At 46.8% G+C, this 24,725-nt stretch overlaps 1 protein-coding gene across 7 annotated transcripts in view; it reads left to right on the top strand.

Annotated features, from left to right (window-relative positions):
• Window positions 1-24,725, top strand: part of KIF1B (kinesin family member 1B) — a 139,689-nt gene that overhangs the window by 66,350 nt on the left and 48,614 nt on the right. For 5 of the 7 annotated variants that reach the window (XM_061600568.1, XM_061600567.1, XM_061600569.1 and 2 more), the window contains 8 exons: window positions 2,842-2,975; window positions 9,624-9,703; window positions 11,089-11,164; window positions 15,953-16,032; window positions 17,397-17,503; window positions 18,115-18,198; window positions 19,333-19,513; window positions 20,644-20,716. In XM_061600568.1, coding sequence (XP_061456552.1) covers window positions 2,842-2,975; window positions 9,624-9,703; window positions 11,089-11,164; window positions 15,953-16,032; window positions 17,397-17,503; window positions 18,115-18,198; window positions 19,333-19,513; window positions 20,644-20,716 — 815 coding nt within the window. Of the gene's footprint in view, window positions 1-2,763; window positions 2,976-9,623; window positions 9,704-11,088; window positions 11,165-15,952; window positions 16,033-17,396; window positions 17,504-18,114; window positions 18,199-19,332; window positions 19,514-20,643; window positions 20,717-24,725 lie in introns of all 7 variants that reach the window. The other 2 variants (XM_061600566.1, XM_061600565.1) reach the window with 1 other exon arrangement.

Below are 24,725 nucleotides of genomic sequence, written 5' to 3'. Positions count from 1 at the left end.
CCCCTAGACCCAATCTCTATTTTTTAAAAAAAGTCTCATTTATTTTCAAATGTGAAGAAACCTCATTGATGAGGTAACGGGATCAGAGAATATGATTCATTAAGGCAGTGTTTCTTTTCTGATAGTCCCACATTAATCAGAGAAGGAAACCTTTTCTTGTTTTATTGCTTTCCAACATGTGTGAAATCTTGAATTGGATCTTCCTGGAAAGTCGAGGGTAAACATCAAGCCGTCGCCTCTCTTAATCTCAGACAGAGGGTTGTATCTAATGCTAGTCCCACTCAGAATAGACCCATTGAAATCAATAGACTTGTGTGAAACATGCCCGTTGACTTCATCGAGCCTTCTCTGAGTCTGACTTAGTTGGAAAAGACCGCTCTCTTTACAAGATGTAGCTCTGGTGACTTGAGTTGTGTGGTGGGTTTTGTTTCTTCCACTAGACAGGAAATGGGACCGTGGACATGGCCAAATAGTTGGGCGTTATTATCATTATTACTGTTTAATACTTTTGTTGGCATTCTTTCCTGCCCCTCACCATAAGATCCCAGGATGGGTTCCAGCAAGATAAAAATACAGTATTATAACCAGTTTAAACCAGAGGTTCCCAAACGGTGATCCGTGCACTTCATTCAGGGGGTCTGCGGCATGTCCACATTACATGTTCACATTACTTTTTAATTGTATCTTTATTGCTTCTTTTTTCCTTATTGTATTTTATTGTATTACAGTTTTAAATCTGTGGAATAAGAAGTTTTAAAAAAAGCAATAAAATATAATTTAAAATTATACAGCACCTAGCACAGTGCATTACAATTGCTACAAAGGCAGGAAAATCATGAAGTGGTCTGTTAAGACCATTGGCAGTTTTCAAGTTGGTACATTGGGGAAAAGTGTTTGGGAACTGCTGGTCTATATGATTTACAGTCAGAAGACTATAGAGTGGGTCCTAAAAATAAATATATATCTCAGATGTCAGTCTGAGTTGCGCTCTTGCCTGTTCCCCAAAGAAGGAACATGGTGAGGGAAGATCTGTCTGGAATTTCCTTGGAACTCAGATATTCTGCAGTGTGTAAATGGCTTTTACCCCCCTCAGCCTGGCTCTTGCTTCTGGTCATTCTCTCTCTCTCTCTTTTTAAAAAATTCTTTAATTTCTTTGTGTGCTGCTTCCATTTTGACGTCTTTTAACTTTGCCTTGAGCGCAAGCAGTGTCAGCAAGGGAGTAACGTGCATGGGGCAAGGGTGTGATGCTCCGTGCAAGCCGTGCAGCGGCAGCTATGGCAGTTGCAAGTCCCGCCTCTTCCTCTCCCCCCCCCCGCTCTTCTCCCTGCTGTGAATGCATGAGTTTTTCCATAGGAGGCTTGATCAACTCCGTCCTTGCATTCCCAGCTTGGCGCATCCTGGTGGCTCCCTCGTGACTGTCTCTCTTCTCTCCTTCCGCGCCTTCCCCCTCCCGGTCTGGCGCTCTCTCTTCTGTATTTGCAGATGGTAGTTTTTAAACCAACTGAAAGTTCATCCACGTGTATTTTTAAAAGTGCAGCTTATTTTATGTACCCCTGCTCGTATTGGAGCTGCCCGGGCGTGGCTTCTTGCCCATTCAGACGCATCCTCTCCAAGAGCATTGGCAAATCCCTTCGTCACAGCCTGGTCTGGTCATTAGTGGAGGGACCGTTGCTCAGTGGGAGAGCACCTGGAGCACAGCAGGCTGCCTTGTACTGAGTCACACCGTTGGTCCATGTAGCTCACTGTTGTCTACACTGGCTGGCAGCAGCTCCTTCCAGCTCTTTCCCAGTCCTATCTGCAGACACCTGGGATTGAACCCTGGGACCTTCTGCATGCAAAGCAGATGCTCTCTACCACTGAGCTACGACCCTCCCCTTAAGACACAGGAACCTGCCATAATGAGCCAGACTATTGGTCTATCTAGCCCTTCTTACAGCCCTTCCCTAAATCCTGTTCATCTCCCTGACCAACCGGAAGGTTACTAGCCTTGAGGCTGTTTCCATGGGTGCTTTTCACCAGATCGCACTGCTTACAGCGCTGTTCAATTTTTCTCACTTAAGGTGGTGGTGGGGGAGCACAGCGTGCCCTACAACTGTGTAGTCGTCTAAAATTAAATTACTCACCTGCATTGTTAAAATAATAATAATAACAATCCAGAAAACAAACTTTAGTCTTACCCCCTAAAGTCCCTGCTAAATATAAAGCAGGGATGGGGAACCTGTGGCCCTCTGGGTATTGCCAGACTCCTGCTCCCATTAGTCCCAGCCAGCATTGCCAGCGATGCAGGATGGTGGGAATTGTACTCCAGCAACGTCTGGGAGGGCCACAGCTTCCCCTTCAGTGTCCTAAAAACCAATAGGGTAGTGGTGGCTGTGGTGGGGGCACACAAGCCTCATAAAGGAGAATGTTCCAGAACTGGGGGGGGGGGGGCAGTACCAGAAAGGGCCCTACATCCTGTGGATTCCTGCCACCCATCAAGTAAGGAGGCACCTGATTCAGGCCCATAGCAGATGGCCTTAACTTCCAGGCGAGGCTTGTGGAGAGGAAGTATGTTTCAGAACTGCCATCTTGTACTGTGGAACCTGTCTCTGTTGCTGCTTGTGTGCTATCCTTCTCATACTGGTGTCTCCTTCCTGTTTCCCCTCCTTCCCTTTGTTTCTCTGCTCCTTTCTCTTTTGCCTTGCCTCTCCCGGCCCCTGTATTCCTGCCTTCCCTCCCTCCTGTCTGTCTCCCCCCCCCCAAAAAAAAATCTCTCTCTCTCAGATCTGAAAGATTTTCAGAACAATAAACACAGATACTTGCTAGCCTCAGAGAATCAACGTCCTGGCCATTTTTCCACAGCATCCATGGGCTCCCTCACTGCATCTCCATCTTCCTGCTCTCTCAGTAGTCAGGTGGGCTTAACATCGGTCTCCAGTATCCAGGAGCGGATCATGTCTACGCCCGGAGGAGAGGAAGCCATCGAACGTTTGAAGGTAATGGACTTTTCAGGTGCCTCTTCACTCTCATGTTCCATATATTTTTTTTATGGGGGCAGGCTGAGGGTGGTGGGGCGGTGGCCCATTCACTTAATGGACCAGTCTCCACTGCAGTGGATGCTTGCCCATTAGGCGAATGGGACTCTGCCCCACCACCCTCAGCCTGCCCCCAGCCAGACCCCCAGCTGCCTGCCTTCTGACTTGCATCTAGTCCAGAGGGGCAGCACAGCCAGTCAATGTCCTCCTCCTGTCTGCCTTATACTGCACTGCTCTTAGTCCAGTGACTAGAGCTCACCAGGGAGGAGGATGGGGACAAAACTGTCACTGGCTCTGGTTGCACCTCCTTTTTGGGCTCCCTGCCTTCCCCTCTGCCAGTCCCAGTGGGCACCAGGCACCACTGTGTGCGGGTAAGCATCATGACATCAGAGGAATCGGCCTCAGCCCTCCAGAGCCAAGGGCACCCCAGATTCTGAGAGAGATGGCCATTCTCCTGACTTCAGTCTTTGCCAAGTGCCTGATCTCTATATGTGGGGTTGGTGTCTGTTTAAAGCTGGGCACAGTTATAGACATAGATAAGGCTGGGCATGCCCTGCAGTCTTGCAACATGGAGCCAGAATTCAGTACTTTGTGAAAAATTAGCTTTCTTTTTTTGCAGGATGGGGGCTAGGGAGAATCAATTCCTGGTCCTTTTAAAATGATTGAAAGATCCTTGAAAGATACATGGGCAGTGCTAGGGAAATCTCAAGCTTGAGGAGGAGGGGAGTTGGCTGGAAGTTCCATTAATGAAGCACTTGCTCCTCCTATGTCAAATGCAGAATAAATTGTGCAATATAAGCCACAGTGTTCAAACTTGCACATTAGTGTAGCTTTTCATGGCAAATAATCCAAGTTCTTTGCCAGAACATTCATTTGGTTAGAACACTGGACTAGGACTGAGGAGACCCTGGTTCCAATCACTGCTCTGTGATAGGGTTCCCTGGGTGACTTTGAGTGAGTCACCCACCTCTTGGCCTAACCAGTCTTGCAGGATTGTTGTGATGGAGGGAATGGGGAGTATGAACATACCTGCTGCTTTAAGCTCCTTGGAAGACGGGTAGGGTAAAAACATAAAAATGTAGTAAAACATAACACACTGCCCTGAATCATTACCTTGTCAAAACTAATAAAATCCTTTTTAAAGCACACCTTTGGATGTTTTATATACTTGCTATTGTGATATGTTTCTTCGTTAGTACAGAATCAGTGACTGAATGCTTGCTAATGCACGACATTGTCCGAATCTTGCTTGATCTCAGAAAAAGTTACTGTGCGTGGTTTGCATATCCCCAAAATTATTGGAATTATTTCCAACAGCAAGAAGAAAAAAACATTGGGAGCACTTGCAAAGGGACTATATGCTTCTTGGGAGATGCGAATGCAGTGGCCATCTCGTGGGTGGGAATATTTCAAATCGATACAATCCTGGCTATGTGAAAAATGTACAGGAATACCCCGCTATACGGACCTTCACTTAACGTACACTCGCTTTTATGGACATACTCCACCATGCCTCTGTTTACGTACGCTTGCTTCACACTTACGGACACTTAACGGTGCGTGGGGGTGGAAATAGACATGATCACGCCACCGCAGATCAGCTGGGAGGCGCGATCGTGATCAGCTGAGAGGCGCGGCAGCGCAGCAGCAGGGGCTTTGAGGCTCCACATGAAGGAGAGGTAAAAAAAGTGTAAAAAGGTAGTGCTTCACTTTAAGGACATTTTACGTACTTGCTCTGGTCCCATTGAGTACGTTAATGCGAGGTATTCCTGTACATAGAAGACTGAGGAGCACAGTCATGGAATTCAAGAAGAAGGATGTGGGTGGGGTGAAGTGAAGGGATTTTTCCTCCCCTTGCAGTGTTATAACTTAGGGGCATCCAATGAAACTGATTGATTGTCAGGAGATTCAGGGTGGACAAAGTGCATAATGAATTCATGAAAATGGCTGCCACAAAATGTTTTAATAATGTTTTTAATCCTTTTTTAAAGTTTTTTTTTCAAATGTTTTTAACGCTGTTTTGTTTTAATGTATTTTAAGATCTGTTTTTATGATGTTTTAAAGTGTTTTTAGTGCTTTGTTTGCCGCCCTGGGCTCCTGCTGGAGCAACTCCCTTATGAGGAAAGGTTGCAGCATTTGGGGCTTTTTAGTTTAGAGAAACGGCATGTCGGAGGAGACATGATAGAAGTGTATAAAATTATGCATGGCATTGAGAAAGTGGATAGAGAAAAGTTTTTCTCCCTCTCTCATAATACTAGAACTCGTGGACATTCAAAGAAGCTGAATGTTGGAAGATTCAGGACAGACAAAAGGAAGTACTTCTTTACTCAGCGCATAGTTAAACTATGGAATTTGCTCCCACAAGATGCAGTAATGGCCACCAGCTTGGACGGCTTTAAAAGAAGATTAGACAAATTCATGGAGGACAGGGCTATCAATGGCTACTAGCCATGATGGCTGTGCTGTGCCACCATAGTCAGAGGCAGCATGCTTCTGAAGACCAGTTGCCGGAAGCCTCAGGAGGGGAGAGTATTCTTGCACTCGGGTCCTGCTTGCGGGCTTCCCCCAGGCACCTGGTTGGTCACTGTGAGAACAGGATGCTGGACTAGATGGGCCACTGGCCTGATCCAGCAGGCTCTTCTTATGTTCTTAAGGGTGGGATATAAATTAAATAAATAAATAAATAAAAGACGTTGGGAGACCCACCAGCTTAATATCTTTAAAAGAACACAAGACGAGCCCTGCTGGATCAGGCCAGTGGCTCACCTATCTAGTCCAACATCCTGTCCTCACAGTAGCCATCCAGGTACACCAATGGGAAGCCCACACAAGCAGGACTTGAGCGCAAGAGCAACTCTCCACTCCTGTGGTCTCCTGCAATTAGTATTCGGAAGCATCCTGCCTCTGACAGTGGAGGCAGAGCAGGGCCATCATAGCTAGTAGCCACTGCTCGATGACGAAGAATAATGGTGGCTCTGTGGGACTTCTAGGTTTGAAAAAGGCAGGGTGCCCCTAAATGCCAGTTACTGGGGAGCAACGGCCAGAGAGGCTGTTGACTTCATCCCTTGCCTGTGGCTTTCCTGGAGGCATCCAGTTAGCCACTGTGCTTGGAAACAGGAAGCTGGACTAGTTGGCCCCTCAGTCTAACCCAGGAGGACTCTTAGGCTCTTACAAGTGCATAAAATCAGTTCATTCCTAAAGCAAATCCATCTGGAAGCTGCTTGATCATCTGAAGTGCCTCTTAATAATGCCAGAAATCCTGAATGGGACCAACCAAACAAGCACGTACCACGAGCACAGTGAATATGTTCCATCTTTTATCTCCCTCTTTCTTGTTATCATGGCATTCGAGGGGAGGTGCGTAAGGTTCCCAAGAGGTCTGCCATCCAGGAACTGGCCGGATCTAGTTAAGTCTGCTTAACTTTGCTGCATCGGGTGCCTTCAGATTTACCCTGGGGCTGTATGGAGACCCTCTTTTAAGAAGGCATCAGTGCTGCTTCTGTGTCAATGCTTAACAATGTGGCATGCAGCCAGAGAAAGAGAGCAGGCAACCAGTTTGCCAAAATGCATGCACACATCCAATTCAGTCAGTGTGATATTTGAGGAAACGAATGTGCCTGGATCAAGTTAGCCAAGAGCACGAAAGTACGGATTGCAGCACAACAGCACTGAATCTTGTGTGTGTGTTCTTTGGTTGTGTCTACAGATTTTTATGGCAATAGTCAAGATGGGGCAGTGGCATGTGCCTCCTTAGCCTTCACTTTGCAACTGGGCTAGTGTGGCTTGTTAACATTGGACTTGGGGTCCTGAGAGAAAGATACAGATCCCTCCTGAACACTATTAGAGTGATCGTTCGGCAGGTCACTCTCACTTGCCTTCCTATTAAAATAAGAATACTGACATGTAAAGCTGTGGCGTGGTTGAATGCCAGGTTTACAAACCACTTTTGCATGCTCAGTTGTGCCAGGGAATGAGTTGATTTTAACCATAACAATTCAGTCTTTCCTGGAAGCGTCGCCTTGATTTTGAAGACGGATTACTGAGACCTGGACCCCAGAGATTAAAAATGTGAAGCGCGCACAGAATGCCCCCAACTATACACAGACAATGGAGGCCTTTGTGTGTCGAACAGCATCAAAAGGGCACAACAGCAATCTTTCGGCTTTGCCAAAGCCTCCCTCTCCTCCCCCACTGATGGGCATGTGAAACAGCAGGCTGGCTAATGTTGTGAATTTCGAATACTGACCCCCCCCCCCCAAATCTCCTCCTCTTCCCTTCTTTCCCCATTTGAAAAGCTGCCATGGCGATTTTGATGGACTGGAACACACACACTGCATTTTTTTTGTAAAAAAAAATGCCATTGACATGGAGATAACGGTGCTTGTCTCTGCACTCGCCTGATGCTCCAACATGAAGTGACGTCTTCAGATCAGATACAGCCCCCCCCAAAAAAAACCACTTCAGTGTCTGGGTGAAGCTGCCAGTGAGTCTTCCCCATTCATCATCAGTATTCAAAGCAACATCTCTTGCATATTAAGAGAGAGAAAAGAGGGGGGATGAAAGTGAGTTTGGCAAGGCAACATTTTTGACAAGTTAATAACCAAGGGCATTGTGGGCTTCAACCTGACAAACAAATGGAAGTGTGGAAATGGGCAGAGCCCCACTTGGCATGTCAGTACACTCCTGAACCAGAGTGTGTTTGCTGTCCAAAGGATTCCAGACTCCCCTTTTTCACTGGAACCTCTCTCCCCACACCTTCCCAGTCCCATCATTTTATTTCCTGCTCTGTTGCCTTGGCTCTCGTTCTGTGCTTCCTGTGTCTGCTTTCCACAGCGGAGAAACAGCCCTGTTGTTTGTCAGTTTCAAAGGGGAACAAGAGTGGGAGAAACATTTTTCCCTCCCACCCCACTTGCCAAGGGAACAAGCAACCGTTTGTGTACAAGTTGCAGAACGTGCTGTTGAAGGAAGCTCTTCGGCGGAGTTCTCTGTGGAGAAGCGCTGTTGGCATGGGGAAAATGGTTGGGTTTTTTTCAGCCTGAAGGCCGCATGTCAGAGGTGGGCAGCAGCAGAGTTGAAAGTGGAAGGAGCAAAGGATGTGTCTCTTAACATTTATACAGTAGGATGTGTTCCTGCCATGTAAAAGGCAGTAGCTTCTACATGCACGTTACACACACCCACACACACACCTCTCTCCATCCAAGCAAGCGTGAAGCCACTTTCCAGTTGAGAGCAGCCAGGCAAAAGCTTTCAAGGAAGGTGTGGACTGGAGAGAGCCCCAAGAGTTGGATAGACAGGGCCCCCAGGCTTAAAATTTCTTGGTGGGGATTGGAGGGATTACTGTGGGACCATTTGGCTACTGCAGGGGCTGTTTGGCTACTGCAGCGAGGAGACATGGTGACTGAGCATCAACAGCCTGCTTCAATCGAGAATAAAAATGATTCAGGATTTCTAGGCTACACCCAAAGCAGAACAATGGCAGGTATCCTTGAGCAGATCAGAAGTGGTGATATTGAGGCCCAAAGCTCCTGCAAGGAAGGCATCTGGAGAGGGAAAAGGTCCATGCTGTTGGCTCCTTGAGTGAGTTGTTGGGCTTGTAATGGGAAGAGATTGGCCAGTATTCTGTCCCCTGACTCATCTCAATGCACAAACATAAGAGTGTCATGGCTTGCAGGTCATGCTAAGCCAAATGATGGCTTAGAATGAGCCACGGACTCCCACAGAGGAGATCGTGGTCTCTTTGCTCCTCCTCCATTATTTCACTGCTGCGCCGTGCAGAGCTGAGCCTTCCTTTAGCTTAGCGTGCAGTCCGAACCTGGGATCAAGTTTTAGTTCCCTCCAGGCTAGCCACACATTGCGACCAAGGTTTGTTCTATGGTTTGTGGCTCATGGTTTGTCTGGGAGAGCTAAACCACAAGCCTGGGTTCAGACGACATGCGAAGCCAAGCGAAGGCTTAGCTCAGTGTGGTGCAACAGCAAAATGACCCGGGAGGGATGGAGTGCGTGGGATCAACTCTCCTGGAACTCGCTTGTTTGTGCTATGCCATAGTTTGCCTTAGCGTGAGGTGTGAACCAGGTCACATTTGTACTTACGTAGATGTGCACACGCACATGTCTGTTCCTGGGGAGGACATGACCAAATTCATCATAAGCTGTAACTCCTGCAAATGTGGCACCAACTTGGCCGGTTCTGTTGGATCAGTCTTCTTAAGCTTCTGATGCAGGCACATCTGGGAACGTGGCCAAGCGCACATTAAAATTGCTGGGCTCACAAATATTATTTCTTCCCTTACTTATTACTAATTTATACAGCTGCCCATCGGCAAAATTCTCTAGGCAGCATACAAAACAAATTCAGGTTTGTCTTGTGAAAAGGCTTCAAGGACCAAAATGGACTTTTCATTGGATGGGGAGCTGGACCCAAGACTTCCAAGTGCAAGTTGTTCACTGTGTTTGCTGCTTGATCTCTTTAGCTTGTTTGCTTTTAGGCTTCCTTTTAATTTTTAGATTTGGCTAGACACTCAAAACATCTTAGGTCTAGTAGGCTAGTTGGGCAATGGTTGGATATAGCCCCTGTGCATACCACTAATTCTCTGTTGGACTTTGTTGCAGGAATCTGAGAAAATCATTGCAGAGCTGAATGAGACGTGGGAGGAGAAACTGCGGAAGACGGAGGCAATTAGGATGGAGAGGTTAGATGCGTGCACGCATGCCCGTCATTATCTTGACTTTGTTGCTTGGAAGATCTTAAGTCATGTAACTTGGAATGAAGGGCAGAATTCCAGCTGAACCTTTATTGGCCACTAGCTTCCAAAATTGGCAACGGGGGCAGTTAACTGAAAAACAGATGGGTTGGGGGAGGAAAAGTGGCACAGGCCAGGTTCAGACTGCAGTTCTCCAGGAAAGGCTTTGTTGCAATGGGATGGGAGGGATTTGGACAGGGAGAAGGAAGCGGCTCGACAAATAGCACGAGAGAGAGAGTTGTATCCATGGGGACAAAGGAAGCAGCTTTGTGCCGAGTCAGACCAACTGTCCACTTAGCTCAGTATTGTCTACACTGACTGGCAGCGGCTCTGCAGGGTTCCAGACAAGAGACATTCTCAACCTGGGACCTTCTGCATGTGGAGCAGATGGTCCACCACTGAGCTGTGGCGCTCAAGCCAATGTGGGCAGAAGGCAGATCGGGATCTACTGGTAGACCTCTGGGTGACTTGCAGTAGATCTAGGGATTTCTGACCCCTGGCTGTTTTTAAAAATAACATCAAAATGGCTTTTTGGGATGTCTTAAATTCAGCTGCTGAAACAAGCAAAGCTCCATGTGTGTTTGTAAGCAGGAGTGTATTTTTGTATGAAACGACTTGCAGCTCAGCACATGTGAGAGCCAATTCCCTGAGCAGAGCCTGTGCTCCAAGCACCATGGTCCCTAGAGTTGCCTGCTCTCACGCACCACACTGCTGTTTTGCACCTGGCTTTTGCGGAACCCAGAGGTTCTAGTAAAATATCCCAAAGTAGATGTCACCAGTCTGGGCTCTGCCCTTCTGTATTACAGGAAATGGGGCAGTTATTTATTATTTATTTATTTTAAATATTTATATCCTGCCCTTGTACCCTATAATAGGGCACTCAGGGCGCCTTACAATAAAATCGAACACATACAGGCATACTCCGCTATATGGACCTTCACTTTACGGACACTCGCGAGTATGGACCATCCCCTGTTATCACCATTCTCCTGTTTACGTACGCTCGCTTCGCAAGAACGGACTAGTCGAGCGCTTTGCTAAAAATAAAATAAAAGCCGTGGTTTACCTCCTGCTGATCAGCTGGTTCGTGGGGAGGGCTACGATCATCAGGTGGCCTTTCCTTCGTTCCGGTGTTGATCAGCTACGGCCCTTCCCACTTCAGTAAGTAAAGCAGCCAATGGGTAGCTTTTTAATGTCCCATCGCCGCTGTATTTTGTGATTATCATCCCCAAGAGATACATTAACTCTTCCCCCACCGCTTCCAGGGTCTGAAGCTGACTTATATATATGTGGTTCAGTGTTTCCTTTCCCATCTCTTCTCCCTGACTCCATAGAGAGGCTTTGCTGGCTGAGATGGGAGTGGCCATTCGAGAAGATGGAGGAACTCTTGGTGTCTTCTCGCCTAAAAAGGTATGCCATGCTGTTGAATTGCTTGATAAAGACTGCTGATTCTTGGCAGGCCCCTCTCCTTCTATGGGCTTTTTAGGGTGGATTTTGGCTCTGATCACATTGGATCCAATGAAGTATAGCTGCTATCACTGTTCTGCTAACATTTGCAGAAGAGCTTATGCTAAAGTGCTATAAGAGGTAGATTCTATAGCAGTAGATTGAGTTCTCACATTTCTGCCGGAGGTTGTGCAAATGGAACAGTTACTTTTATTTATTTGTTGAGTAATTGAGTGATTGATTGATTGATTGATTGATATCCCACCCTTCCTCCCGGCAGGAGTCCAGGGTGGCAAACAAAAGCACCAAAAATTTTAAGACAACATAAAATCAAACTTTAAAACACTCCAAAACAAAACATCTTCAAAAATGTTTCTTTAAAAAAGCTTTCAAAACATTGTCTAAGATTTAAAACATTTTAGAAAGGTAGGTTTAAGAACATATTAAAAAGCAATTCCAACACAGACGCAGATTGGGATAGGTCTCAACTTAAAAGGCTTGTTGAAAGAGGAAGGTCTTCAATAGGTGCCGAAAAGATAACAGAGATGGCGCCTGTCTAATATTTAAGGGTTTACTTTTGGGTTTAGTTGCACACTTTCCATGTGATCCTGCAACCCATGGTGTCAAACTGTCCTTTTGACTGTGGACGAGCACCTTTTAGATCCGGCTTGTGGTGTTGATCACATGCAGACTGCTGGATACTGGATACTGCTGGTGCTTATTGGAAAAGGAACTTTGTCAGATGGTCGTTATATGATGGAAACCTATAACAAATGTGTTTTATCAGATGATAATTTGATAATTATTCCCGTTGGCATCAATATTGGAATTTGGGAGGGTTCGAATCCCCACACAGCCATGAAGCTCACTGGGTGACCTTGGGCCAGTCACTGCCTCTCAGCCTCATGAAAGCCCTATTCATAGGTTCGCCATAAGTGGGAATCGACTTGAAGGCAGTACATTTACATTTTTTATAAGATTACATAAAAAGTCCACTTATATTTCTAGTGAATTAATACTTGTCAAAAGTCTCTTTGGGATTATTCCGAACTTCTGATGATGGGACTGTCTTTAATGTGTTTTGTGCTTTTAAAGTTTCCACCGCAGGGGTGGGGGACCTTTTTTCTGCCCAAGGGTCACATTCCCTTCTGGGCAGCTCTTCAAGGGCCACATGCCAGTGATGGTGGGGCAGCGGATATTAATATCACCTTATGTACAGTGGGGACCATACAATTAAACCATACAGTTAAAGTACTGTTAGCTGGTATAGCCCAGTGGGGAGGAGAGCCCATCTGGGAGTCCAGAGTCTGTGAGTTCAAATCCCCGCTCGTGTCTCCTGGGTGTCAAGGGCCAGCTAAAGATCACCCCACAGCGAGTGGCTCAGGGGCTACGTGCCCTGCCACCTGTGCAGCCGTGGGCAAGCTGCACAGTCCCAAGGAGCCCAGTTGCCCCCCAGCTGGCAGTTGCGGACAAGGAAGGGGCTGCCTTGTGCAGCTGTGGCAAGCTGAGGAGGCCCTAGCCAGCTGGGGAGGACTAGCCTCAGAGGGAGGCAATGGGAAACCCTCTCTGAATACTGCTTACCATAAAAACCCTGTTCATAGGGTCGCCATAATTCAGGATCGACGTGAAGGCAGCCCATTTCCATTTCATGTGCAGTAGGCTAGTTTCTATACATACCCAGCCCTACCAGAAATGCTGGGGACCAGGATCTTTTTGTATGTAAAGCAGGGCTTTGGTCCTTCCCTCCATTGTCCTCAGTTGGCTCAAGCTAATATCTAATTCCACTAAGACAACTGCCATTGGAGCTGTTGATTTCTTTTTCTTTTTAATTTTTTAAAAGGTTTTTAAAACATTTTTTATTTGCAAATTTAACAATGGAAGGAAAGAAAAAAGTAATGGAATGAAATAAAATATTAAATGTACAAAAATAAAAAATAAAGAAAAAGAAATATATGAAATACTACTAATAATAACGATAATAAACCACCATACGTTCGTATTACAGATACAATAACCATCAGTGCGTACATCTGGAGTAAAGCGTATGTTAATATAAGCCCTCCAGATGTCCAAATAGGTATCCACTCAGAATTGACTTCTATATGAAATATGTTCCAGTGTAGCCAGGGCAGTGAGGTCCTCAGTCCATTGCCTACTAGGCGGCGGATATTTATCATTCTAGGCTTGAAGTATAAGTCTCTTAGTGACTGTTAAGTGTTCACAAAATCCACATTTGTTGTCCTGCCGTCATGAGAGTTAAAGTTGAAACATCTTTGGAGCCATTCACTTGGCTTTGCAAGGGCCTTGTTTTTGCTTGTGCTCAGTGGTACATGAAGAATGCTACCTCGCCATATTGAACATCCTCAGCCGTTGGTTCAGGCACCCTTTCTGCCGCCTGGTGATCTGAAGGCAGCTATCGATTTCAGGATGTCTCAAAGTTGATGTGTGTCGGAACCAGATGTGTTGCTTTCAGGAACCTTTTCATAGAAATGTTACAGGGCACGTATGTGAAACAAACCATCTTTTGCCATCCTGTCTGAAGCAATGGCCAGCTTTATGTATAACCATCTTAGGAACAGAGGAAACTGCTTTATGTGGAGTCGGGCCATTGGTCAGTCTAGCTTAGTACTGTCTACTCTGACTGGCAGTGACTCTCCAGCGTCTCTGGCAGAGAGTCTTTCTTAATCCTATCTGGAGACACCAGGGATTGAACCCTGAGACCTTCTACATACAAGACAGGTCCTTCACCACAGAGCTACATCCCTTTTCAGGTCAGGCTGTAGAGGGTGTTGAAGGCGGGGATTGTCTTGTGGTTCTCAAAGATCCAAAGCCTTGCCAGCAAAGCCCTCCTCACTTTTCTGGAGCGCCTCAAATACTTTAGAAGCAGTGCTGGAGAATTCTTGGTTTGCACACTCTGCCTTGGCCATATCAAGGGGCTCCCTGAAACCACCTTATTCAAGGGCCTCTGAAATCTTGGAACCTGCAGTAGTTCTCACTGTGGACTAATTTCCATCACCTGTCCCTCTTTGGAGGGATACATAAGCCGGCTGGCTGAGGTGGCCTGGGAGACCCAGGGCCTGCAGGAAGAAGGAGAACATCGCCACCCAGGGAAGGAGAGGCTGCTGTTGCTGCTGCTGCTGTTGGAACACCACCTCCACCACCCTTCCCAGTGGGACTGCTGCCTGGCAGACGTGCCTCCTGCAGGACCAGGTCCCAGGTACCCAGCCAGCTGTGACTAATTTCCATCACCTGTCCCTCTTGGGAGGGATACATAAGCCGGCTGGCTGAGGTGGCCTGGGGTTTTGTCTTTTGTTTTGGTTTTGTTTTCTTTTGGGTGCCATTGGTTTTAGCTATGGGTGGGTTCGGTTTCGTTTTATATTGTAGTTCTTGGGTTTTTATGTAGTTTGTATGTTGTATTTTACTTTTATCTTGTACGCCGCCTAGAGTGGCCGCTTGTGCGGCCAGATAGGCGGCCTAGAAATAAAATTTATTATTATTTATTATTATTCCTTACCCTGAAGCGCTCTCTTTCCTCTTGTTTCTCTCATTTTTCTGGACTCTCTCCATGTAGATCTTCCCTCGGAGGCCATCAACTCTGTTTGATGACTCTTCCGATGCGTTTGAAGTTGACCAGGTTTGTCTGGGTTGAGAAAACAGATGCTTAAGTAGAGACTTTGGCCTATGGACTTAGAAGATAGATGTTTGTCCATATCCTCCTTGCTTGTCCTATCCAGCCTGATATCCTGTTGCCTGTTCACACCTTTTTCCTGATTTTTAACCCTCTGCTCCTTAGAGTTCTTGTAGTTCCATTATCTGCTGTAGATTGTTAGCAGCTGTGAAAGTATTGGAACGTTAGTTAAGCTAGAGTTACCTATATGAATTTGGGGTGTTGTCCATCTTTTTGTTGTTGTTGTTGTTCTGATGTTTTGTGTTCTTTTCCTCTTATTTGTGCTTGCTGGCATTCCATTGGCTAGATTTTCACTTCAAGGCCATGTGACTTGTTTGCTGATTCCAGTGGGGTGTTTTCACCAAAGAAGGTTGGTTTAGTGATGGCAGCAACTCCGTAGGTTCCAGTAAAAGCATTTGCTGAAAAGGTCTGCTTATAGCAAAGTATCTAGATTTTTCCTCTTAGGCCTTGGAAGCGTTGGGTACAAGAGTGGCAACTTCACACACAAATAAAAGCTTCCAGAGAGTTGTAACATCTTCTGTAATGTATCCCATGGTAGAAATTCCTCGTAGTTTCCCTCGCCAAAATCTGTGGCTGTGAGATTTTGGTCAGAAACTAGGTTTGCTGGGAGGCCATTTTGAGATGAAAATGGTGCTGACTCCTTCCATATTCCCTCCCCTTCTCATTCCTTACTCCTTTCGCCCCTTCCAGTTGCATGACATTTTTATTTCTGGCAAGGGGTGGGGGAGTAGGAGGAAGAGGATGAATTTGGGTTGGTGAACGGTAGGCCAAGGAGACACTCTCAAATGCCAGTTACTAACCCTTGTTAAGCAAATAGACTTTTTTTTTTAAAGCGCTATAAACCCGCTGAGTAGATCTTCCATATTAATGTTTTTGGCTGGCTTGCTGACTGACAGGCAGTTCTTCCTATGGTCTTGGTTGCACTTATTCAAGTTTTCTCCCAGGGGGTGGGAGCCGGAGGAGACAAGCTGTCATTGTACCTGGACCTTGAGCTGCCTTATTAAAGAAGTGCGCCTGGCAGAAGAGAGGCTCTGGTTTTTAAGAGAACGCTCTTCTTGTTTCAGACTCCTCACCTCGTCAACCTCAACGAAGATCCCCTTATGTCAGAGTGCCTCCTTTACTATATCAAAGACGGTATAACCAGGTAAGAGGGCGGTACTCCTCGTGGTCGGATGCTTGCCACTTTGAAGCAACCTCCTTCTCCTTTCCCAAAGCAAATCCAGTCGAATCTTGGCCGTTGGGTGATGCACATGCTTAATTACCCTTGACCTTGTTTACATGCGCAGGATTAATGCTGGCTAAGTTTAATGTATTACCATCGGCACTTGTAGATGGTAGATACCAAAAAATCCCATTTCCTAAGCGTGTATGCCCCTGTGATGTGGGTGTAGTAGAGTCCGTGGGCCATGTTCTGTTGGACTGTGTTTTCTATCATGACCTTCGGCTTTCATTTACCTCCCCGATTTTACAAAAAATCCCGGGCAGGGACGTTGCATTTTATGTTAGATACCTTTTATCCGACCAAATTCCCCAAGTCTCAAGTAAGGTTGCGAGTTTCTGTGCTGCAGCTATCACACGCCGAAGAGCACTGCTAACTCAACATCTCACACAGACTTGAGAATCGGCTTTTAAATAGAGTCTGTTTTAGCATGAAAAATGTTTGTATTGCGCTAATATTTTTATGATGTTTCGATCTTTTGTATTTTTATGCTGGTCTCCGACCGTAATAAATCGTAATTCATTCATTCATAATTCATTGTCAGATTTGGAGTCTGGGGAGCTTTTTACTAAGTGGGTATTGCCAGGGTAGCTGGGAAAGGGAAGAGCTTGCGGATTGTTTTCGCTGGCCCATTAGGGCAAATGAGGCACTGCACCACTAACCCCAGTCTGTCTTCAGCCAGTCCCCACCTGTCGGCCTTATTTCTTGCATGCAGAACAGGGAGTGACAGTGCCTGTCATTTTCTTCCTCTGTGGTCTCAAGAGTTGCCCTTGTTGAACTCAGCAGGGAGGAGAAGGATGGGGCAAAGCTAAAATTAGTTGGCTCTGCCCATCATTGTCTCTCATTCTCTGCCTGTCATTGGCTCTGGCTTTTCCTGCTGTTGGCCTTCCTGCCTTCCGCCTCACCACTCCCAGTGAGCACTGGCCAAGAGTGGGGTGGGAATACTGCCATTATAGTTAGCATGATCTCACCTTGGAATGCTGTGTTTGGCTTTGACATGTGCAGTTATGGCTGATGAAAATGGGACGCTAAGCTGGGAAATGGACTCCATGCCTCATACTGACGATCAGAGCATGGGTCCACAGGGCCAGCCCTACCACTAGAAAGAGCGAGACAGTCATCTGAGGCAGAAGGTGCTGGGGATCTGGGGTAGTGACTGACAGCTAGATGTTGGAGGAGGACAGCTCTGTGTGTGACATGTGCAGCCTGCCCTGTTTGTTGTAGATCCATGTTTATAATTTTTTTTAAAAGTTGTAATGAACTCAAACCACCCTGTTGTTTGGACACAGGGTTGGCCAAGCGGATGCCGAGAGGCGTCAAGACATCGTTCTCAGCGGGGCTCATATCAAAGAGGAGCATTGCATTTTCCGAAGTGAGAGGAACCATAATGGGGATGGTAAGACAGCTGATTGCTCATTGGATAAACGTCTTGACTTCTCTGCCCTACGAGGTTACATATATTGGTACTTGCAATCTGCCAGCTCCTTTTTTTTTCATAGACAAGTAAGGTATTGCTTGGACTCTTGACTAGCTAAACTCTGCCCTTGTCTGGGTTATGCAGTTGAGCTCTGCCCCAGTTTTGGTGTGGCTTGTTTGGTAGGATTCTGCTCATATCCTAGACAATGGTTATTTTTTTTCTCTGGAGGGCAGACTTCTCCCTGGTTCTTCCTACAACTTAAGAACATATGACGAGCTTGGCTGCTAGATCAGGCCAAAGGCCCATCTGATCCAGCATTCTGTACTTGCAGTGGCCAACCAAATGCACGTGGGAAACCCACGAGCAGGACCTGCGTGCTGCTGCGCTGTCCTTACTTGTGATTCCCAGCAACTGATATTCAGAGGCAGACTGCCTCCGATAGCGGAGGTAAAGCATAGCCATCGTGGCTAGTAGCCGCCGTAACACTGTTACAGTGTCTTATAGGCCCTATCTGGTAGCTTGGAGAAGTTCTCTAGGGCTAGGTTCTCCCATTTCTCCTGTGATGTGAGTCTCTTTTCTTCCCTTTCTAGTGATTGTTACCCTGGAACCTTGTGAACGGTCCGAAACCTACGTCAATGGCAAGCGGGTGGTGCAGCCTGTCCAACTGCGCTCAGGTAAAGATGCTGCAATTTGTATTTCTTTGCTTTTTTAAAAAAAAGTGTGTGTCTTGAGAACTGACTATGTAGCTTAATCTAAGAAATATGAGAAGCTGCTCTACCCTGGGCCAGACTATGGGTTGTATCCAACTAAGTCCTATTTGGAGTAGACCCTTTGAAACTAAATTAGCCATGGCCATTATTTTCAGTGGGTCTGCTCCAGGGCTGTGGAGTCGGAGTCGTGGAGTAGGGAGCAATTTTGGGTGGAGTCGGAGTCGGTAGAAATGTACCGACTCCGACTTCAAAATAAATGTTGATTGACAAATTTTTTAAAATATAAATTCCAAATGTCAAAGAAGCTTCCCATGAAGTCAGCTGTAGCTGAGCATTTCACCATAACTCAAGATGGAAAACATTTTGTGTGTCAGTGTATGACACAGGATCCAGATGAAGACAAATGCTGTGATGCCAAGATCAGCGCATATTCAGGCAGCGATAAAAATGCTCCTACGAGAGCTTCCAATTTAAAAAGACATTTACAGCGCTTTCCAGGGCTGTGGAGTCGGGAGCAATTTGGGGTGGAGTCGGAGTCGGACAGTAGAAAAATAGAGGAGTTGGAGTCGAAGGTTTGGCGTGCCGACTCCACAGCCCTGGTCTGCTCTGAGTAGAACTAGGACCAGCGTTGGTTGCAAGCCTATTTGTCCAAGCAGCACACTGTTGCGTCCTTGAACTTGGCGTCCTTGACATTTCTATTGCTCCCATCATCCCCAACCATTGGCTGTGACGGTTTGGGCTGATGGGGAGTTGTAGTACAATAGTATCTAGAGGGTGCCACGTCGACTAGCCCCGGCTTACTGCAAACGTGGCTTTCCTACAGAGGTCTTTCTCATCACCTTCTGCCTGACCGGTCTGCCTGGAGATGCCGGGGATTGAACCTTCTGCATGCAAAGCGTGTGCTCCGCCACTGAGCTCTGGGACCCTCCCCATAAGTCTGTCCTCTGAGTTAGGGTTTTCATGATTCCTTGCTTTGATCGTCCTTGAAAATGGACTGTCTGGGGATAACATGGCTGAACAGATCTGAGCCGCTCTCTGAGTTATCCTTGTTAAAAAAACAAAACCTTTTGGTCGTAATCCGTTTTATTGCTTGTCCAGGAAATCGCATTATTATGGGCAAAAACCACGTGTTCCGCTTCAACCATCCTGAGCAAGCGAGGGCTGAAAGGGAGAAGACTCCATCGGCAGAGACTCCCTCAGAACCAGTAGATTGGACTTTTGCTCAGAGGGAATTGCTGGAGAAGCAAGGGATTGATATGAAGCAGGAGATGGAGAAAAGGTAACACATTTTGTATGATGCGGAACAAGTCCCCATCCGTATTGAAGTGTTGTATAGCTTTTATCCAGTTTTGTTCCATTTAACTGTTGATTAGTACCCTCCCTTGATATTGGTGCAACCTCCATATATAATTCTGTTTTGCAGGGATTAGGTAGGTAGCTATTTGAAACTGCTTAGGAAAAGGCTGCTTGGTAGGGGTTTTTTTAGATTAATCTCTCTTTGGCACTTGAGAGTGTTTTGCAAAGCTGCCTCCCCCTACCCCCTGCTTGTGATAGCATGCTGTTTTGTTGCGAGAGGCTTGCTTGTTGCCAAAATGGAGCATTTGTCATGCTATATTAGCTTGTTACAGGAATCTGGTTTCTGTGGGTGCTGTAGGTGAGGGATGTATCCACTGTCCCCACCATGACTACTATTGTGCTCTAGTGGGTGCCCCCAGGGGCTAGGATCCCAATCCCAGGAAGTATATGCCTCTTTGCTGGTAAGGCCTCTTAGCAAAACGCTCACCAACAAGGGAAGGTGCAGCAGAGTCCAGACAAACCAATATCGGGCATGGAGAATCAGGCTAGATCCAAAATTTGATCCAGGCAAGGGCAGGCTACGATCCAAAGTCAATATCTTGGGGAGTTCAGGCAAAGTACAACACCAGCAAGGAATGGGAAACTAGAGTCAGGAACTAGGAGCCAGAAACCCACGTTGTTTCCAGGAACTGGAAGGCTCAAGAGGGAAATCATATATACTCTGCCCTCCTAGACTACACCCCAACCACAGTGGCTAGTAGTGAAGGTGTTTCAGGGATTACAGATGAGGAGACCCTCTTATACATGAGCCACATGCTATGTCGCTTTTTGACCTGGACCTTTTGGTAGCAGCTTTCTCGAGGACTGGGAGATGGCCCCACCCCCTCCTCTGACAGCTCCAAGAGTACCTCGGCTGGTTTTCCTCTCCTCCCCTGGACCCCTCAAGGGGATCCTCAATCACTGGTCCCAGATGACCCTTTCTGCTCCTCAAGGGATGTGTGGCTCATCCTCTGAGGACTCCGTCTCTGGTACCAGGTCAGGGCTAGGCATGACAGCCGTGGCCCCAAGTCGTAGCAGGTCGACTGCATGGCTGACTTCTGCTTCTTTCCCCAGACTTCAAGAAATGGAGATTCTGTACAAGAAGGAGAAAGAGGAAGCAGATCTCTTGCTGGAGCAGCAGAGGCTGGTAGGTGTCACTTTGTCTGGGCTGTCCTTGAAGAAGTCCATATGCCTAGCCACCTTGGCCCTTGAGGACAGGGAGTGTACTCAGATTGCTTGTTTTCCTTATTAGCTGCCCCTTGCCTCTAGCATTGCTACTTTGACGTCAGGTTTGGTATGCCTGAGTGGGATGCAGTACAGTGCGGAGATCTCCGCAAGTAGATGTTGAACCTAAACAAGTCCAGGGCCAACGTCCTGGTTCTTTAATGGGTCAGAAGGAAGGCTTGTTTGTGTTGCCTTGTTAACACCCCTTGCCCCCAGCCCCAATGATCATCTCTGAAATTGTATTTTTTTTTTTTGAGGGGATGCTCTTGCCAGTTATGGTAGCCCTTGAGGGGTTGCCTTAGTTTTTCTCTTGGATTGTCACCAAGTACTAATTCTGTGCTGCTGAGAAGAAACTTTCTGATGTACTGGTGTGCCAAGGATTTCTCAAACATAATGTCCAGAATTGTTGCTGCAACTATGCATGTTTTTAACCTTTCTGCCCTGCCCTGCATGGGTCCTTAGCAAGGGTGGTGTTGATGCACGTGGTGTGTGGTTATGGAAAAGACAAGAGGTTTGGGGGGGGGCTGGTACTGTCAAATGAACTACGCACAGCGAAAAGATGGCAAATTGTCTGGAGTAAAGCAAGGTTGCCTTAATAAAGTGAGGATGGTTGCTAGAGAAGAAGCAGCTTTTCCCCAGATGTGAGGGGGAAAGGGGGAACAGGGCATCTTCACCTAATCAACGCCGAATGGACCTCTCAAAGAACTATATCATCTTATTTGGCTGTGTCAAGAAACCGAGCTGACTGGGTCCTGAGCAAGGGTGTAGAATCAGGGACAGGGAACCTGTGGCTCTTCAGACATTGCTGGACTCCAGCTCCTATCAGCCCCAGCCAGCATGGCCAATGGTCAGGGATGATGGGAGTTGTAGCCCAGGCACGTCTGGAGGGGCAACAGGTTCCCCATCCCTGGGCTAGATGTCTCGTGTCAGGCAGTGAGATCCATACCACATCTGAAGGCCAGAGAAGTTCTATGAATAAAGGTGGGAGCTGGGTTTCTGTACTGACAACAGAAAAGGCTGATACTACCTTTTGATAAAAACAACAACAAAATATTTTAATAAAACAGATCAGGTCAGATTTGTTTATCTGTTTCTAGTTGCTAGACCATTACAAACCAAAGTGTTAACAACATAAAAAGTAGCAGAAACAGAAATTAACTTGGACACAAATAAACTACAGCATGATCGAACTTAGAATGCTGAGTTCACATTCATGGAATAAAGTTTTCTTGCCTCCTGCTGCCCTTTGCAAGCTGCCTGCATCTCCCAAAAGTCTGCTCCTGGGAGACGGGGGGATCCTTGGGATATGGTCCAGAGGGCTGCAGATGGAGGGGGGAGTTGGTGAAAATCACCCCTTTCTTTTTCCATGAACAGAGGAGCATCTTAAGCTCTGAGCTAAGAAAAGCATGCTTCTAATTAAGTCCCCAATACCTTGGATGGGGTAATTGAGACCTAAGATATAATGTAGCCTTATGGAGAAGGATATTCCACCGTTCCAGAGCCACTCTGGAAGCTGCTGGCCATAGCTGTTCTCGGCTCCGCTTGCAGCAGGCCCCGATTGTTCCATCTTAAAACTTCAGGGGGCTTAGTTGAGGGAAGTATTTTCCCCGCTTAGTCAGTCATGGCTCTGATCATGTCTAGTTTTGGAGATTACAATCGGTACTATTAATCTAATTCAGAAACAAACCGGTAACCTATGCAGAAGTTTTTTAGAAGTTGGCAGAAGGTGCCCTTACAAGCTTGCACCTATTAACAAGTGGGCAGTGGCATTCTGTACCTATCGTTTTCAGATCATTTTCAAGGGGAGCCCCATGTAGAGTGTGTTGTAGTAGTCCAATCGAGCGATTGCCAGGAGTCTGTATGCTGGAGTCTCCCTATCTTTCAAAAGGGCTGAGTAAGAGTATAAGAGCAAGTATTGATGAGAGCAGATCAGACAGGGCTGGTGGAGTAATCTGCAGCCACTAATTGAATGTTCCAGATTTGGGGTTGACCTGACTCAGAAGGGGTTAGATAGGATCACAGGATAATCTGAGGAGCAGCCACATAACTAATTGGGGCCTGCAGTGTCGTGCAACGTGGGCAGAGCTTGGCCCTTCCTGAGCTAGGAGGGTCAAGCAAAGGGAGCCAGGTAAGGTTCCCAGAGCGTAGCATCCCTACCATGCCCCACACAAATGACAGAATCATCTTCGGGACTTGGAAGCTGATCGCCTCAGTAGGGCCCAATTGCACCAAAGGCGACAACGGTGTTCTGCAGTGTTGACCTTTCTTTCTCCCATTCCCTCTAAAGTCGCACAGCAGGTGTCAATGTGTGCAGTGGTCTACTGTGCATCGTTAGGAACAGACGGCACACCATAATAAAATAATAAAATTTTATTTGTGAGTCGCCTGTCTGGCCGAATTAACAGCCACTCCAGGCGACGTACAATAACACAGAAATACAACACAGAACTGCAAGGGGAGAACTAGAGGTGGAATTGATGGTTTGGGGTCTAATTCTGGTGGGATTAGATGCCTATGCACTTGGTCTCTGGCCATCCTTTGAGTAAGGATTTGGCCCTCTAACCCAGGGATGGGGAGCCTCTGGCCTGACTGGACCTGCCAGGCCATTTCAGTCGAGCTGCGCCTACCTGCCGTATGCTTCCGTATGGCATTAGGTGTGGGGCAGATAAAGACCCGGCTCAAGCTGAAAGGGGGTCTGCAAGCACCTGTACAACCCTGTGCAAAGCGCTCTGCACAGGTCTTCACAAAGACCCAGTAATCAGTTGATGATTGTTGGTGCTTTGTGGGCTGTTTGTTTGTAAACCGTGCAGACGAAAAAGAGTCACCTGATGTCATTGTGGCATCAGGTGATCGATAGTTGGGCAGCCCCACCTACCTGTCAATGTTGGCACGTGGACCAGACCCAATTCCTCTCCTTTGCTCCAAGCCATTAGCCTGCTTTAAGTCTGTTAGGCTAAAGCCTTTCCTTCTAACCCAAGGCACCTTGATTATGGCTTTTGCGGGAGGTGACATTTGGCACAGTGGCTTCACTGGTAGCAGTTAGTGCAACCTGTCCTTGTTGGACTGTCCCTTCTTAAAGCACACCATAGACACAGAATGTACGTTCCTTGTCCTTTTGAGCTACTTCCCTTATCCCCCAGTAGCATGGCTGTGGAGTCTGGAGAGGTTCCCACAGCATCGCTGGTGATTGGTGCCCGTTGGGAACGGTAGGACGGAAGGCCGGGAAACTGACAACGGGGGAAGCCAAAACCAATGGCAGGCAGAGCCTTCTCCTGATTGGCTGTAAGTAAGAAGGCAAGAAGGTGGGGGACAGGTTGCCCCTTGGTCATAATGGACTCTCCTCCAACGCACAGCATTCCTTGAATTATGGATCCTCACTGTAGAAACATTGCAAGAATCCTTAGTCTAGTATTATGGCTGTCATAGTTTACATTTCAAACTGCCCTGGGCAAAAGTTCAATTTGTGCTAAACCAGCATGTGAATAGGAAAGGGGTGTCTTTGCACGAGAGAACTGATAAAACTACCCCCCCGCCCCCAAAAGGTGGATTTTCAAGTATTCTTTTAGGGCAAACTCTAATGTAATGCGTTTCCTCCTAAGGAAGAATAGTTGAAACATGCATGAAAAAACATTGAGTTGAATGCACAATATGTTTGAACATTTTTGGGGGGGGGGAAACAATGGGCAATGCTGGTCAATTACCTGTGTTCCTGCAAAATCCGTGGATGTTCAGTTTTAATGTATTCAGGATATCTTCCGCGGATGAAGAGCGTTGCTGATCTGGGAGTAGGAGTAAGGCCTCCCCTTTTCCAGTCCCCAGCTTGGTTGGTTTGGTTTCTTAACCTGATTCCTTGAACTAATCATCAGGGGACTGGTGGGGGTCGGGCGGTGAGATCAGCAAACAACCTTTATGTTGGCAAGTATTCACATTTT

Source organism: Rhineura floridana, chromosome 18 (genome assembly GCF_030035675.1).
Source record: "Rhineura floridana isolate rRhiFlo1 chromosome 18, rRhiFlo1.hap2, whole genome shotgun sequence".
Lineage (NCBI taxonomy): Eukaryota > Metazoa > Chordata > Lepidosauria > Squamata > Rhineuridae > Rhineura > Rhineura floridana.
The sequence above is the reverse complement of the archived record's forward strand: the minus strand, read 5'-3'. Positions and strand labels throughout refer to the sequence as shown.